The 17932-nt window shown below is 44.2% G+C and overlaps 1 protein-coding gene across 6 annotated transcripts in view; it reads right to left on the bottom strand.

Annotated features, from left to right (window-relative positions):
* The window catches only part of LOC129835191 (multiple PDZ domain protein-like), a 71697-nt gene that overhangs the window by 22854 nt on the left and 30911 nt on the right, over positions 1-17932 (bottom strand). For 4 of the 6 annotated variants that reach the window (XM_055900626.1, XM_055900629.1, XM_055900630.1 and 1 more), the window contains exons 17-26: positions 13767-13943; positions 13163-13393; positions 11030-11191; positions 9820-10167; positions 9164-9272; positions 8616-8814; positions 3281-3322; positions 1463-1558; positions 1151-1246; positions 47-224 (exon numbers count right to left, since the gene is read on the bottom strand). In XM_055900626.1, the coding sequence (XP_055756601.1) occupies positions 47-224; positions 1151-1246; positions 1463-1558; positions 3281-3322; positions 8616-8814; positions 9164-9272; positions 9820-10167; positions 11030-11191; positions 13163-13393; positions 13767-13943 (1638 nt within the window). The remainder of the gene's footprint in view (positions 1-46; positions 225-1150; positions 1247-1462; positions 1559-3280; positions 3323-8615; positions 8815-9163; positions 9273-9819; positions 10168-11029; positions 11192-13162; positions 13394-13766; positions 13944-17932) is intronic. The other 2 variants (XM_055900627.1, XM_055900628.1) reach the window with 2 other exon arrangements.

Genomic DNA, 17932 nt, shown 5'->3' with positions numbered 1-17932 from the left:
CTTAGACTGCTGCGCCACTCGGGAGCACTAACATTGATGGGTGTACCTCAACAACCCTGTCTCCAGTCTTCAGGGTTCCATTGCGGCTGGCAGGGCTGTCCTCCAGGATGTGTTTGATGAAGATGCCCCGCATCACCTCGCCGTTGCTGAGGCGACTGCCCATTCCTCTGCCCCCCACGATGCTGATGCCAAGGGACTTGCCAGCTTCTTTTTTGAGCTCCACCCTGAGAGAGACGACATGCATTCTAAAATATATTTTAAAAAGGGGGTTCTTTATTGTACCACTTCTTGGGACACAGTTGGCCAACTCCTGTTTTGGGGTTCTAATTTGATTTATTTGTACACAAAGTAAAAATAAGATGTGACATTGAAGGAAGGAAATGGCTTGTGTAAGAACCTATTGAATACAAATTCAGGAGAGAGCAACATTACAGAAGGCTCAACAATTTAGATTGTAAATGATTATCTGTTGCATAAAATAAAGGGCGCATTGTGTTGGGTCGGTAAACTAGGTAAACCTGATATGATTCTCTGTCTTTTAGATTAGGAAACTGTCAGGTGGCTCCATTTCTATTTGTGCCATTCTAAACGTTGCAGCCCATTGAATTAGCCTCAGCTATTAATAATCCAGGAGGGCCACAGTGTTTGCTGATTTCCTCTTGATTGTCATTGATTGGACTGAGAGTGTCACACACTTGCGTTCCCTCGCCTAAAATCAGTCACTGATTAGAATCAGCAGACAGTGCAGAGCACCTCTCGAGGACAGGAGGTGAGGACACCGGTTTTGAACAATATTACTATCACAAAGCAGAACCCAGACAGTGGGTAATATGTGTGCAGGGTCTAGCCCAGTTCCAAAGTGGTATAACTAATGCCATGAACCTTGGCTTGACATCCAAATCAGTGCTTATTGCTTATTTACCCAATCAGATTTTTCCCCTTAACATTAGAGTTGGAAAGAGGGTATGTCCCCTATCTTTGCCATGATAAACGCTTAAAATGAGCTCTTAGGAAGTCACATCGGGTTGACTACTTTAAAATAGTGAAAGCCTTCAATGGTGCTGCCCATGCTAAAACAGGCTTTGTGGAAAGGTCACCCTCTATCCAACTCTATGTTCTGGACCAAGATAAAGTCTAACTTCCTACTCACCTCCTGGGCTGGTTCCAGTTACTGAAGGTGGCACTCTGTAGCTCGCTCTCCTCTCCCTCTCCATCCTCCCGCTCTGGGAGTTCTGGGATTTCTCTTCTGCAAAGAGACAAACAGAAAACAGCCGCCTTTGTAAACCATAGCTGGTCTGATAGTAATTGACTTGTTTTAGTACTGTCTGGAGTACAACAAAAGAATATTGCGAAAGTTAGTCTATGCTTGAAATCAAAAGCATGAATTTAGTGAGGGCATCGTCATGAAAATACCTTTCTATAATGTATTACTTCTATAAAGTTGTATAACGTTTGAGCTTACTTTGGGGCCTGAGGAGCATCAGAGAAGATGTCATCTTTAGGCTGCTCCAGGCTGGCCTTGTACTCCTCCAGATACTCCACGGGAACATAGGTGATGCTGATAACACACACACACGTGCGCACACACGCACACCAATGAGCATCAGCACACTCCTGATAACAACCTGACCAAGATTTGTCATCATCACTGCAAATACCCCCAAATATATAACCTATCCATAAACATATGACACGAGAGTTCAACCTTGTGTGCAAGCATGTCAATATTCATCATTAGGAATGACATGAACGTTTAACAAAGCATTAGTGTGGAAGTGCCTGCATTCATATGCCACCTAGTATGACAGAAAGGGCACTTTTACAAAAGGACTTTTATTTATTCATAGACGTCTAATCTACATGCAGGAGCGCACCTGTTTTTCTCCCCGTCCAAATTAACTGTGCGGCACAAGATTGCAGGAGGGGAAGGAATGAACTCTAAATTTCTCTGGCAATGCATCCTGCCTATCATGAGCCCAAGGTGAGCCGTCAATGAATAATGTAGCAGTCGTCCCCGCATAACTATCCAAAACAGATGTTTCCGTCGTTCATAAATGTCTGGGCCAATAAAGTTGGCTCGAATCGAATTGAGTGGCAGAATTCTTTCCAAAATATGTCATGGAGGTTTGAAGGGAACATCAATTGGAACACCAAATGTACTGGAACAGAAGAACAACTTTCCAAAATATTACGAATTTAACGAAAGTGAAGTAGCAAAGAGCATAGATCTGCTTTTGTAGGCCCAGTTTCAAGTAATTAATCGTGATTAGATGATTCTAAAGCACACACGCGTACACATTTGAGTGAAGATGACAGATCTAACAACGACGGATTAATTCGTACTTCAACATTAGGACATGCAGACGCTGAGGTACTTGAATCCCTGTTCATTCAAACAGCAATTAAAATGTTTCCAAAAACAGATGATGGAAGGAACAAGTGGATTAGTGTGTGATAGAGCAAAGTTCAAAAAGTTCCAAATGAATCGTTATCGCCACACAAATGGACCTGCAAGCCCCATAGTCCCAGAAAAGAATGTCAATGGAGTGTTAAGGATGACGTTTTAATGGTTAGTGGTGCAGTCCAGTCCAGTGAGAGATTTATCCAGATACATTGACTGTGTGTTAGGCCTGTGTTAACTTGACTACCTGTGCACATGGACACCAATAGAAGCTTAGCTGCCACACCAAAGAAAATGGTTTGGAGATATATCTGTGTTGCTATTGGCAATATAAAATATGCTGTATTTTTGTTTTTAAATCTGTAAAACGGTGATTAGCTGCGGTCACTTTGCTGTATGTCGCCAATAAGATTATCTGATTTGGAGAATTTTAATGGCCACAGATTTCAACATAATTTTACAATATTTTGTATTATTAATGAGTAAGAAGTAACAGTTAAGTAGTTTGCTCTTTTTTTAATTGAACTGGTCAGTCTAAGGTTTGTGTATGGAAGATATATGGTTGATATAAGATTTACGTATGGTAGCTATATACTGTATATGGTTGATATAAGATCTGTGTATGGTACATATATGGCTGAGATAAGGTTTGTGTAAGTAGATATACCGTATGGTTGATATACTGTATGTGTAAGTAGATATACAGTATGGTTGATATACTGTATGTGTTTTAACTTCTAGATCTGGATAAAACTTCCAACCATGGACACGCGATGAGGCCCATATGAGAATGGTGAGGTAGAGTGGACAGTGAGGAAACAAATTAAAATGGCAGATTACGGTTGCACACCCGTCAGCGTGGGAGTTAGCAATACTCACACATAAAAGGGGCACAGATCGTCCTCTGGTGCACAAGCAGATCTAGAAGGTGAAGAGGATTTTATGGGCTAACATACTGTACTGAGAAGTTTAGAGTAGAGCATGCAGGACTTGAGATACTGAAAATAATGGTGCCCCACACTTTAATGTAGCTTCCCTCGAATACATGGAGAAAATACAATTTAGGAAAGTGAAGGGCATTAGTGAGTTGTTCAAATTTCACCATTGAGCATCTATGCTAGCACAGTCCAAATGCTGTAGTCCAAAAGCCTTTCTATAGTACTGAAAGTCCGACCTTAATGTAGCCGACAGTATTCAATTGGTGTTCGTCAGAAATATTAAAAATGTGCAGTACCAGACCAAAGTTTGGACACACCTACTTATTCAACGTTTTTTCTTTATTTTTTACTATTTTCAACATTGTAGAATAATAGTAAAGACATCATAACTATGCTATAACATATATAGAATCATGTAGTAACCAAAAAAGTGTTAAACAAATCAATATACAGTGACCAAATACTTATTTTCCACCATAATTTGAAAATAAATTCATAAAAAAATCCTACAATGTGATTTTCAGGATTTTTTTTCTCATTTTGTCTGTCATAGTTGAAGTGTACCTATGATGAAAATTACAGGCCTCTCTCATCTTTTTAAGTGGGAGAACTTGCACAATTGGTGGCTGACTAAATACTTTTTTGCCCCACTGTATATTTAATATTTGAGATTCTTCAAAGTAGCCACTCTTTGCCTTGATGACAGCTTTGCACACTCTCGGCATTCTCTCAACCAGCTTCAACTGGAATGCTTTTCCAACAGTCTTGAAGGAGTTCTCACATATGCTGAGACACCAGTCTCAATGTCAACAGTGAAGAGGCGACTCCGGGATGCTGGCCTTCTAGGCAGAGTTCCTCTGTCCAGTGTCTGTGTTATTTTGCCCATCTTAATCTTTTATTTGTGTTGGCCAGTCTGAGATATGGCTTTTTCTTTGCAAATCTGCCTAGAAGGCCAGCATCCCGGAGTCGCCTCTTCACTGTTGACGTTGAGACAATGTTTGCAATGTTCTATGAAGGAAGTAGTACACAGAATTGTACGAGATCTTCAGTTTCTTGGAAATTTCTCGCATGGAATAGCCTTCATTTCTCCGAACAAGAATAGTCTGACGAGTTTCAGAATAAATGTCTTTGTTTCTGGCCATTTTGAGCCTGTAATCGAACCCACAAATGCTGATTCTCCAGATACTCAACTAGTCTAAAGAAAGCCAGTTGTATTGCTTCTTTAATAAGCACAACAGTTTTCAGCTGTGCTAACATAATTGCAAAAGGGGTTTCTAACGATCAATTAGCCTTTTAAAATGATAAACTTGGATTAGCTAACACAACGTGCCATTGGAACACAGGAGTGATGGTTGCTGATAATGGGCCTCCATACGCCTATGTAGATGTTCCATTAAAAAAAAAAAATCAGCCGTTTCCAGCTACAATAGTCATTTACAACATTAACAATGTCCACATTCTATTTCTGATCAATTTGATTTTATTTTAATGGACAAAAAAGTGCTTTTCTTTCAAAAACAAAGAACATTTCTAAGTGACCCCAAACTTTTGAACGGTAGTGTATATTGATTTGTTTAACACTTTTTTGGTTACTACATAATTCCATGTGTTATTTCATAGTTTTGATGTCTTCACTATTATTCTACAATGTAGAAAACAGTACAAATAAAGAAAACCCCTTGAATGAGTAGGTGTGTCCAAACTTTGACTGGTACTGTATACAAATTTAGGAACTAAATTTGATCACCCTTTTGATTGATACTGTATACAGATGTAGGATCTTAATTTGATCACCCTGTTGCAGGAGAACTTTTCTGCAAGGCAGAACATTTAAAACTTGTAGTTTTAAAGGGTTTAAAAGGGTTTCTGAAGTTTGCGATTTCAACTTTGAAATTTCAGAGTTGATTTTCCCTCACGAGAAATGTATCAACCCCTGCAAAAATGTCCATTAATTATAATTCACATAATAATTCACATTTCCTGTAGCTGCAGGATTATTTTCCTGCTGTAGCAAACTGGCTCAAATTAAGATCCTACATATGAACATTCTATCATGCTTTGCGTGGCACAACTTTTAAGTGATATTAAGGTGGTCTATGACTCACAACACTGGATTACAATGACCTTTCCTAAGTGCATTGTTCAAATTAAACTGAGCTCCTCAACACACTCTACTGCATTATAATGTTAACTACACATTCATTGTCAGGTGTTGTTTCTGAGGTATGCATTTTAGTCATCTCAATTCAGTTCAATGAAATGTGTATTTGCTTCGGTTAAAACAGTTAGCTGTTGTGTGGGAGATGTACTAGGAGAAGATAATATATCTACGAGAGGTTCAAAACAAATTACATTAATGGGATCATTTGGCACAATTTACTCAAATGCAAAACACTACGAAGCTTAACTCAATGCTTGACTTGCTCATAATTGTAGACATAGGCTTTAGAAAAAGCCACCAAATCATTTACATAACAAAAAAAGAAATATTCCACATTTGATAAAGAGGCATTTAGTGTGATGTCAGGCACCATTTATCTGATTGTATAATAGTGTGTCTATGTAAAAGTCCTCTCTGACTTTTACATTGTAACATAAAAAAAGTGTGTGTATATGTGTAGTGAATCTAGGGATAATATATTTGAGGTGAAATCTGCCCTGTATGTACAGTTGAAGTCGGAAGTTTACATACACCTTAGCCAAATACATTTAAACTCCGTTTTTCACAATTCCTGTAATCCAAGTAAAAATTCCCTGTCTTTGGTCAGTTAGGATCACCACTTTATTTAAGGAATGTGAAATGAGAGAATTATTTTTCAAATTTTATTTATCCATTATTTTACCAGGTAAATTGACTGAGAACACGGTCATTTGTAGCAACGACCTGGGGAATAGTTACAGGGGAGAGGAGGGGGATGAATGAGCCAATTGTAAACTGGGGATTATTAGGTGACCATGATGGTTTGAGGGCCAGATTGGGAATTTAGCCAGGACACCAGGGTTAACACCCCTACTCTTACGATAAGTGCCATGGGATCTTTAATGACCTTAGAGAGTCAGGACACCCGTTTAACGTCCCATCCGAAAGACGGCACCCCACACAGGGCAGTGCCCCCAATCACTGCCCTGGGGCATTGGGATATTTTTTTTTAGACCAGAGGAAAGAGTGCCTCCTACTGGCCCTCCAACACCACTTCCAGCAGCATCTGGTCTCCCATCCAGGGACTGACCAGGACCAACCCTACTTAGCTTCAGAAGCAAGCCAGCAGTGGTATTCAGGGTGGTATGAATAATAGTAGAGAGAATGTCATGCCCTGACCTTAGTATTCTATGTTTTCTGTATTATTTTGGTCAGGGTGGGTATGCTTGTTTTTGTTTTGTCTAGGGTTTTTGTAGATCATGTTTTTTTGTAAGTCTAGGTAATTGTAGGTCTATGGTGACCTGAATTGGTTCCCAATCAGAGGCAGCTGTTTATCGTTGTCTCTGATTGGGGATCCTATTTAGGTTGCCATTTTCCCTTTTGGTTTCGTGGGTTCTTGTCTATGTGTAGTTGCCTGACAGCACTTGTTATAATATAACTTCATGGTCGTTTTTTTTTTATTTTGTTAGTTTGTTTGGTGTTCTTCGTGTTTCTTTCTTCATTAAAAGGAAGATATATTATAATCACGCTGCGCCTTGGTCTCCTCTATACGACGAACGTTACAGAGAAAGATATATTTCAGCTTTTATTTCTTTCATCACATTCCCAGTAGGTCAGAAGTTTACATGCTACCAAATACTAATTGAGTGCATTTCCTTTAAATTGTTTAACTTCGGTCAAACATTTCAGGTAGCCTTCCACAAGCTTCCCACAATAAGTTGGGTTAAATTTGGCCCATTCCTCCTGACAGAGCTGGTGTAACTGAGTCAGGTTTGTAGGACTCCTTGCTCACACACGCTTTTCAGATCTGCCCACAAGTTTTCTATGGGATTTAGGTCAGGGCTTTGTGATGGCCACTCCAATTCCTTGCCTTTGTTGTCCTTAAGCCATTTTGCAACAACTTTGGAAGTACGCTTGGGGACATTGTCCATTTGGAAGACCTAATTGCGACCAAGCTTTAACTTCCTGACTGATGTCTTGATGTTGCTTCAATATATCCACATAATTATCCTACCTCATGATGCCATCTATTTTGTTAAGTGCACCAATCTCTCCTGCAGCAAAGTACCCCCACAACATGATGCTGCCACCCCCGTGCTTCACGGTTGGGATGGTGTTCTACGGCCTGCAAGCATCCCCCTTTTTCCTCCAAACATAACGATGGTCATTATAGCCAAACAGTTCTATTTTTGTTTCATCAGACCAGAGGACATTTCTCCAAAAAGTACAATCTTTGTCCCGATGTGCAGTTGCAAACTGTAGTCTGGCTTTTTTATGGCGGGTTTGGAGCAGTGGCTTCTTGCTTGCTGAGCGGCCTTTCAGGTTATGTCGCTATATGACTCGTTTTACTGTGGATATAGATACTTTTGTACCTGTTTCCTCCAGCATCTTCACAGTGTCCTTTGCTGTTGTTCTGGGATTGATTTGCACTTTTCACACCAGAACGCATCTCCTTCCTGAGCGGTATGACGGCTGTGTGGTCCCATGGTGTTAATACTTGCGTACTATTGTTTGTACAGATGAACGTGGTACCTTCAGGCATTTGGAAATTGCTCCCAAGGATGAACCAGACTTGTGGAGGTCTACAATAATTTTTTCTGAGGTCTTGGCTAATTTCTTTAGATTTTTCCCGCATGATGTCAAGCAAAGAGGCACTTCGTTTGAAGGTATGCCTTGAAATACATCCACAGGTACGCCTCCAATTGACTCAAATTATATCAATTAGCCTATCAGAAGCTTCTAAAGCCATGACATCATTTTCTGGAATTTACCAAGCTGTTTAAAGGCACAGTCAACTTAGTGTATGTAAACTTCTGACACACTGGAATAGTGATACAGTGAATTATAAGTGAAATAATCTGTCTGTACACAATTGTTGGAAAAATGACTTGTGTCATGCAAAAAGTAGAAGTCCTAACCGACTTGCCAAAACTGTAGTTTGTGAACAAGAAATTTGTGGAGAGGTTGAAAAACTAATTTTAATAACTCCAACCTAAGTGTATGTACATTTCCGACTTCAACTGTATATGCAGTATTTGGGATATTTTAATTTAGGCCTATAACGAAACCATATAAAACAGGTTTCCAAGGACAAGGTTTCAAAATATTGAACATATTGCATAGCCCGGGTCCTTACCCCATGTCTGGCCCGATGAGGGAGTGTCTCCGGAGCATGGCGCGGGCCTGTGTATTGGTCAGGTTGGCCGTGGGCTCGCCGTTGATGGCCAGGATGAGGTCTCCCACCCCCAGACGGCCGTCTCGGCTGATGGAGCCTCCGTGGATGATGCTGCGGATGTGCATCCCCAAGCCATCCTTGACGGCGCTCACCGTCATTCCTGTAGGTAGATACAAACACAACATTCTCAAAGACCTGAAACCTATACGTAATACATTCACCCACATTTATGTGCAATGTGTTCTATCTTTAATCATGTGTTAATAATGTTGATGCGCTGGAGATCCACATAGATAATATCATACTTAATATCCAACAACCTTAACAGACAGAAAGACCATAATGCAACAGATATTGCATTATTTACATAAAATTTTAAGTTATAAAGACGAATGATTTATTATTAAAAAGTGAACGCTGTTCTCTTCACAGCAATTTCTCACCAGGGCTGACATTTAGAAAAAGAAATATAGGAATATACAGCATATTGCCAAAGTATTAATACAAACCGAGACTGGAGTTGCCCTTGACAACAGTGATTGTCCTTTCAAAATTACTCCCAGTGGTTAGAATCTTGTCCCCTTCCTCTTTGGACTGCTTTACAGATGGCTCATCCCCCTTGAGAATGACGATTCAATAAAAAGGCTTCATTAATCACATTTCTCTATATTTTCTATGGTACAAAATCCAAAAACGAATAATTGTGACAGAATGAGATTGAGTTTAAATTATAAAATATTTTCTATGGAGGAAGTTTTGGTACAAAATGTAAATAAAATTAAACAATTGTGACAGAATAAAATATAGTTAATCTAAACTACCAGGGAATCAAACATACAAGGTAAGGAAGGGGTTTATCTTAAATTATTTTCTGTTATGCCATTACCTTCAGCATGTAATACCTAGAAATTAGATTCTAGTAAAAAGTAGAATGTTTAAAACTGGTTAGCCAAAAGATATTAGCCATTATTCTCGTAAATCCAATTAATTTCACATTGGCCTGTGATGAGTCGTATTGCATTTCAACATTTGTTAAACGGAACTTCTTGCATTTCAAGTTCCTGATGACCAATTTACACATGATTGTTTGATTATGAGGCACAGTTAATGACATTTGATGGCAAACCGACAGATGGCACAGCTCTTTAGATGAAGGCTGGTTTACCTTCATTAAGCCTTCCATCTCCCCTATGTCCCCAACGGCCATGGCGGACTCCACCGGAAAACGCAGAGACTGCATTGGCTCCCCCAAATCATTCAAACCAGGCTCGGGGTCAGTGTACGGACTGTACGAGTTCGACAGATCCGATGGCTCCAAATGGGTTAATTGATGCGCCAGGTACTGATCGGAGCTAGCTAGTGTGTTGTCAATCATTAGGGTGTGACTTCCAATACTCCTGGGCAGGGGGAAAGCGATAGGATTCTCCTCTGGGGAAAAGGGTTCAGTGTCGTCTGCGAGGCAGGACAACGTCACGAAGGGATGTTCGGTCAACAAGTCCAGACGAGCACTCCGCTATGTAGGTAAAACAAACCAGACGAGCCAAAATGGAGGTTACACCTCGTTAGTTTCACAATCACTCAACTGGGGGGTTTTCGTCTACCTCGGTCGCCGTTCTGCACTCCTCGTAATGAGCCATTGAAAAGCCATCAGTGACAGATGGGGAATAGCGATAATTACAGATGATCCTGTTTTAGAGTGTGCGATGCACCAAATATCTCTTTATTATCATCCTAGATATATTTCATGAGGCCCGGACTGTGCTGCAATGAATCTCTTCAGCGATTCCTTAAGCATCTGAGATGGCAATATAAAACTTGGGAAAATAAATCCCTGGGAGAGCAAACTATTTGGAAGAACTGCAACAAGCAGAAATGCTGAGAGCAGGACTGAAGCACGCAACAGACCATTTAATTCTAATAGGGTAGTCATATCTTGTTACGGTGCAGTGCAGTATATAGGTAGATACTAATCTAAAAAACACTCAACCATTCATCCGTAAGTAGTCTGGGGCCAGTACTCCAAGACAAAGCTCTACAACAAAAACAGGCAACATACAGTACATGTAAAGGGGTTAACAACAAAATAAACATTGTGTCACTTCAATATAGCTGCCAGTTTGAAGAAGGTAAACAATTATAGATAGCACAGTACTTCTAATGTCAACCTTGTATGGTAGAATAAGCAACTTATTTTGATTACGTGAGGGGTTTTCTTAGTGAAAAAGGCAGCAGCTTGCAATTGCTCAAATGACATTGAAATAAATGACATGACCATACTGATACTGCTTTTGCTTTGAAATAAGCTTTCTAAAATTGCTGACTGTAATGGCTTTAAAATTGACTTAGCTAGCCACAGTGCAAGTTTGTTGGCCTACCTTGGGTGTGGAGGACTGCAAGATCATCTGGTAGGACAGGTCAGCGCTGCAGGTGCTGCCATGGAGGGCAAGCATGGATGCCTGGAAGGTGTCATCCTCCTCGCCAGAGAAGCGATGCGCCAACACCCTCTCGTCGGTCAGGTCTACCTCATTGGAGTCAATCTGCATTAAAGAATGTCAATGTAGTGAATTGGATGGGGAATATGTCTCTCTATGCCATGGATGAGCTATCCAATCATGGATAGCTGTGTGGGTGCCATCAGAGCCATTTCAAAAGGATATATTGTTTTTTATTGCTCAAATTTGATTAGAGTTATGAATTAAATTCAATTCCCTTAATAGAGTATTTTAAAGGACGCATTTTAGAAGTCACAATGGTTACTTTGTGTCTAATTTTGATTGGTTGGTTTTTCCCTTGTCCCTCAATTTCATTGATTAGTTTGACTTGTCCCCAACGGCAACTAACCAATGCAGGCTCTGCCCAGAAACGGTGGCCCTCTGCTGGCTCCTCCTCTCTCTCTTTAACCAGCAGAGTGTTGAATATAAAAGAACAGATTCCCGAAAATGACGACGGACTGCCCTCTTCATTGTATGGCTGTGGAGAGAGGGCTGTAAATGGAAAATATCCGGAAATTCTCAGAAAGAAATACTGAGGAAATTCCAATCATTGTCTACAAATTCACAAGCCAAATTTTATTGGAGTTGTTACATTTTTTAGTTGAGGTTGTTAGTAGCGAAAGGAGTGTGAGTTTTATTGGTTTGATTTGGTCTCCATGGTTTGGTCTCTACTTTTGTAATAGTTTGGTGACAAGTTGTACTTGGTTATTTGATTTCCAAAGGACTTCAAAAGAGATAATTTCTTGGAGTTTGCCACAGATTGCTTTAAATGGACCGTTTGATCTTGATTGTATCTAGCGCAATGCCCGGTGAGCAAGAGATATAGAGAAAATAGGGAAAGATTGGAGAAGCTATTAGAGGCTTATACCAGTCAAACTCAATTTTGTGAAGCAATATAACAAAAATGCCACTACCCCCTCCCTAAAAAAAAAAAACACATTCCAGGAGCTGCAGGAAAGCTCGACAACTCCACAGAGGCTTCACAAAAACACTGTAATCCACCGGACATGCAACAACCTTGACATCAGAGCCAGAACTTACTGTATGTTCTCATCATAATCTAATGGCAAGCCCAATAGAGAAATATAACTCTGAAGCTGAAAGAATGCAACCAATTTTCACAGAAAGACTAGACAAGCAATCCCTCAGGTGGTGAATATGTTTGTAGGAAAACCCTTATTTTGACAGCTGCCTCAATGCATTTATGTACACGGACTCCAAGGTGCCTCAAAATGCAATAATAAAGCAATATGATACAAAAGGCAGAGATATTTGTGCTGCCTTATGCTGTTGTCAGGGAGCTTGGAGGTGAGTATGTCAGCATTAGCATGTAGCCTAACTCTACTGTCTCAGCATGAAAAATTCAACACATCTGTAAGATGAGCCCTCATTATTGGGTGGCCACACACCGGAGAGAAAACGCACACAAAAGCTGAGCGCGCACACACACACACAAACGCTCACATACAGTGAGCTCCAAAAGTATTGGGACAGTGACATGTTTTGTTGTTGTGGCTCTGCACACCAGCACTTTGGATTTGAAATGATACAATGACTATGGGGTTAAAGTGCAGACTGTCAGTTTTAATTTGAGGGTATTTTCATCCATATCGGGTGAACGGTTTAGAAATTACTGCATTTAGTGTACATGTTCCCCCCATTTTAGGGGACCAAAAGTATTGGGACTAATTCACTTGTGTGTATTAAAGTAGTCAAAAGTTTAGTATTTGGTCCCATATTCCTAGCACGCAATGATGACTTTTGGTCCCCTAAAATGAAGGGACTATGTACAAAAAGTTATGTCATTTTAAACGGTTCACATGATATGGATGAAAATACACTCAAATTAAAGCTGACAGTCTGCACTTTAACCTCATAGTCATTGTATCGTTTCAAATCCAAAGTGCTGGAGTACAGAGCCAAAACTACAACGGTCACTGTCCCAATACTTCTGGAGCTCACTGTACATATCAAACATGCACACGCACACCTCACTGGACTCTCCATAGGACAGACCTCACAATAGGGTGTCCTTACAGGTAGTGGTTTGGCCACCCCAATGTGGACCTTGCCGATGTTAGCCCCCTTCAATGCCTGGACAGCGTCCTCCAGACTGGCGTTGTCCAGGTTGGTGCTGTTGACGAACATGAGCCGGTCACCTGGCAATAGCCTGCCATCCTGTTCTGCCACTCCTTCAGACACCAGAGAGCGAATCACAATCACCGTCTTGGCAGGATCCATTGGGTCCTACGACAAGATCTGTGTCAGTGATGTCAATGGATGGACTCAACAGATAATCCAATACACCAACAAGGATGGAGAGGTATCATTCACTTTTATTTGGAGGATTTGTTTATTCTGAATGTTCTGTAAATCACAAGTTATTACTTTTAACAAAAATAAGAGTAAGGAATTTAGTTTCAATCTACATGGCAAAAAACAGCGCATTGCAGTGTATTGAGTCACTTATGCTATTTGTTGGACTTCATTTCCAGGAGGGCAACGGCCCTAAAGCTCACGTGACCACTTCCTCCCAAAGTAAGAAGACAGGAATGACCCACAACAAAAGCGTATCATTCCTATGATAATCACTCCCATAATTCCAAATCAGAAATCCCACCTGGTAGTCCAAGATGCTGAATCCCAGTCCGCTCTCACCCTTCTCCAGCTCAATGTCCTGTATCTCCGTCTCCCACATGGCCAAAGGAGCTCCGAGTGTCTCATCCGTTACATTTTCCCTCGTCACCACCCCCTCAGAACCTTCGAAAACCAGGAAACTGCCGAGGTCTCCCTGTATCTGCAGAGATAAACCCTCGATATCATCTCAGCACACGCATTCCTGACTCACTCCGAGCCCATAGGCTGCTGGTATTCCACTAGTACCGTTTCATAAGATCTTTGGCAGCACATTAAAGGGCATCTTTGGATGCTAAACAGAAGTGCTGTATGCTTTTTTTTTTTCCTGAACTGAGGCATCTGATGAGCTGAGGAGAATTCCAAAATCCAAATGCAGGTTTCCTTTGTGTAGCTCCCTGGCTACTACTGCCTGTATCTCATGTATTGTCACAGTACCGGAGGTATTACTTTAGATGGATTGGTGTTAATAAAGAGTCAGCGTCCTTCCTAATCCTAAATCTTAATCCGTCATCATTGCCAATCTGGAGGCCCGGCAGAGCATTGGACAGACTGTGTTAAACTAATGAATGAGGGTGGACGAGTGAAGTAGGAGGACTTACTGATGTTGATTCCCAATCAGCCATTGAATATCAAGGGGTGGGGGAAAACAGTGTTTACTGTATGCTACTGTATGTCTAACACCCACCATTTTGTGAAGGACTTTCTGGCTTTACCTTCAATTTTCAAATCACTTCCTGAACAATTCACTTGCTGAAATGAACAAAGTATATGACTGAATTGAAATCTGAATTGACCCCAAACATGCATGTTATATTGCATTATGTTTAGGCTAGTAAGCATTGACTATGCTATGACAGTTACTGGAACACTGACAGTTTAAAAAATACACTATGTAATAATTGTCACGATCGTGTGGAGGATTGACGGACCAAAACGCAGCTTTAGGAAAATAAGCCATCTCCTTTTTATTAACGAAGAAGGCAAACGAAACAAAAACACTTAAACACTAAACAAAACAAGAAAACGATCGTGAAGCTAAACAACGATGTGCACACACTGGCTACAAACGTATCACATAGACAACTACTCACAACAAATGAAAGCCTATGGCTACCCTAAATAAGGCTCCCAATCAGAGACAACCGAAATCAGCTGTCTCTAATTGGGAACTCATTCAGGTAACCATAGACTCTCCTAGATAACTAAACATACATAGACAACGCTAGACACATGAACTCAACACAAACCCATATACTACACCCAACAACCCCTTTACCATAGAAACACCCAAAACCAACAAAACACAAACATTCCCCATGTCACACCCTGACCTAACTAAAATAATAAAGAAAACAAAGCATACTAAGGCCAGGGCGTGACATAACCCCCCCCCTTAAGGTGCGAACTCCGGGCGCACCATTAACCAGTCTAGGGGAGGGTCTGGGTGGGCTTCCATCCACGGTGGCGGCTCCGGCTCTGGTCGTGGTCCCCACGTCACCACAGTCCCTAACCGCCTCCTTAGCTTCCTCCAAATGACCCCCCTCCACATTAACCCCACTGCATTAAGGGGCAGTTCCGGACTAAGGGGCAGCTCCGGACTAAGGGGCAGTACCAGGGTAAGGGGCAGTACCAGGGTCAGGGGCAGCTCCGAACTAAGGGGCAGTACCAGGGTAAGGGACAGCACCAGGATAAGGGGCAGCACCAGGATAAGGGGCAGCTCCGGACTGAGGAACGGCAGCTCCGGACTGAGGAACGGCAGCTCCGGACTGAGGAACGGCAGCTCCGGACTGAGGAACGGCAGCTCCGGACTGAGGAACGGCAGCTCCGGACTGAGGAACGGCAGCTCCGGACTGAGGAACGGCAGCTCCGGACTGAGGAACGGCAGCTCCGGACTGAGGAACGGCAGCTCCGGACTGAGGAACGGCAGCTCCGGACTGAGGAACGGCAGCTCCGGACTCAGGGACTGCAGCTCCGGACTGAGGGACTGCAGCTCCGGACTGAGGGACTGCAGCTCCGGACTGAGGGACTGCAGCTCCGGACTGAGGGACGGCCCATGGCTGGCTGACGGATCTGGCTGCTCATGGCTGGCTGACGGATCTGGCTGCTCATGGCTGGCTGACGGATCTGGCCGCTCATGGCTGGCTGACGGATCTGGCCGCTCGTGGCTAGCTGACGGATCTGGCCGCTCGTGGCTAGCTGACGGATCTGGCCGCTCGTGGCTAGCTGACGGATCTGGCCGCTCGTGGCTAGCTGACGGATCTGGCCGCTCGTGGCTAGCTGACGGATCTGGCCGCTCGTGGCTAGCTGACGGATCTGGCCGCTCGTGGCTAGCTGACGGATCTGGCCGCTCGTGGCTAGCTGACGGATCTGGCCGCTCGTGGCTAGCTGACGGATCTGGCCGCTCGTGGCTAGCTGACGGATCTGGCCGCTCGTGGCTAGCTGACGGATCTGGCCGCTCGTGGCTAGCTGACGGATCTGGCCGCTCATGGCTAGCTTACGGATCTGGCCGCTCATGGCTAGCTGACGGATCTGGCCGCTCATGGCTAGCTGACGGATCTGGCCGCTCAGGGCTGATTGGCGGCTCTGGCAGATCCTGTCTGATTGGCGGCTCTGGCAGATCCTGTCTGACGGGCGGCTCTAGCGGCTCCTGTCTGGCGGGCGGCTCTAGCGGCTCCTGTCTGGCGGGCGGCTCTAGCGGCTCCTGTCTGGCGGGCGGCTCTAGCGGCTCCTGTCTGGCGGGCGGCTCTAGCGGCTCCTGTCTGGCGGGCGGCTCTAGCGGCTCCTGTCTGGCGGGCGGCTCTAGCGGCTCCTGTCTGGCGGGCGGCTCTAGCGGCTCCTGTCTGGCGGGCGGCTCTAGCGGCTCCTGTCTGGCGGGCGGCTCTAGCGGCTCCTGTCTGGCGGGCGGCTCTAGCGGCTCCTGTCTGGCGGGCGGCTCTAGCGGCTCCTGTCTGGCGGGCGGCTCTAGCGGCTCCTGTCTGGCGGGCGGCTCAGTAGGCTCATGGCAGACGGGCGGCTTTGCAGGCTCATGGCAGACGGGCGGCTTTGCAGGCTCATTGCAGACGGATGGCTCAGATGGCGCTGGGGAGACGGGTGGCTCAGATGGCGCTGGGGAGACGGATGGCTCAGATGGCGCTTGGCAGACGGGCAGTTCAGGCATCGCTGTGCAGACGGCAGACTCCTGCCGGCTGAGGCGCACTGTAGACCTGGTGCGTGGTGCCGGGACTGGTGGTACCGGGCTGGGGGCACGCATCTCAGGGCTAGTGCGGGGAGCAGCAACAGGACGCACAGGACTCTGGGGACACACAGGAGGCTTGGTGCGTGGTTTAGGCACTGGTGGTAAAGGGCTGGAGACACGCACCATATGGCTAGTGCGTGGAGGAGGCACTGGTGGTACTGGGTTGGGGCGGGGAGGTGGCGCCGGAAATACCGGACCGTGCATGCGTACTGGCTCCCTTGAGCGCCGAGCCTGCCCAACCTTACCTGGTTGTATGCTCCCCGTCGCCTGACCAGTGCGGGGAGGTGGAATAACCCGCACCGGCCTATGTAGGCGAACCGGGGACACCATGCATAAGGCTGGTGCCATGTACGCCGGCCCGAGGAGACGCACTGGTGACCAGATGCGTTGGGCCGGCTTCATGACATACGGCTCAACGCTCAGTCTAGCCCGGCCGATACGCGGAGCTGAAATGTACCGAACCGGGCTATGCACGCGTACAGGAGACACCGTGCGCTCTACTGCGTAACACGGTGTCTGCCCGTACTCTCGCTCTCCACGGTAAGTACAGGGAGTAGGCGCAGGTTTCCTACCTGACTTCGCCACACTCCCTTTAAGGCCCCCCCCAAGAAATTTTTGGGTTGTACTCACGGGCTTCCAGCCTTGTCTCCGTGCTGCCTCCTCATATCGCCTCCTCTCGGCTTTAGCTGCCTCCAGCTCTTCACGAGGAAGGCGATATTCTCCCGGTTGTGCCCACGGCCCCTTACCATCCAGTATCTCCTCCCATGTCCACGAATCCTGTGTAGGTGGGTCCTGTTGCCGCTTTCCATGCCGCTTGGTCCTGTATTGGTGAGTAGTTCTGTCACGATCGTGTGGAGGATTGACGGACCAAAACGCAGCTTTAGGAAAATAAGCCATCTCCTTTTTATTAACGA

Source organism: Salvelinus fontinalis, chromosome 36, assembly GCF_029448725.1.
Source record: "Salvelinus fontinalis isolate EN_2023a chromosome 36, ASM2944872v1, whole genome shotgun sequence".
NCBI lineage: Eukaryota > Metazoa > Chordata > Actinopteri > Salmoniformes > Salmonidae > Salvelinus > Salvelinus fontinalis.
This window is presented reverse-complemented; position numbering and strand designations above follow the sequence as displayed.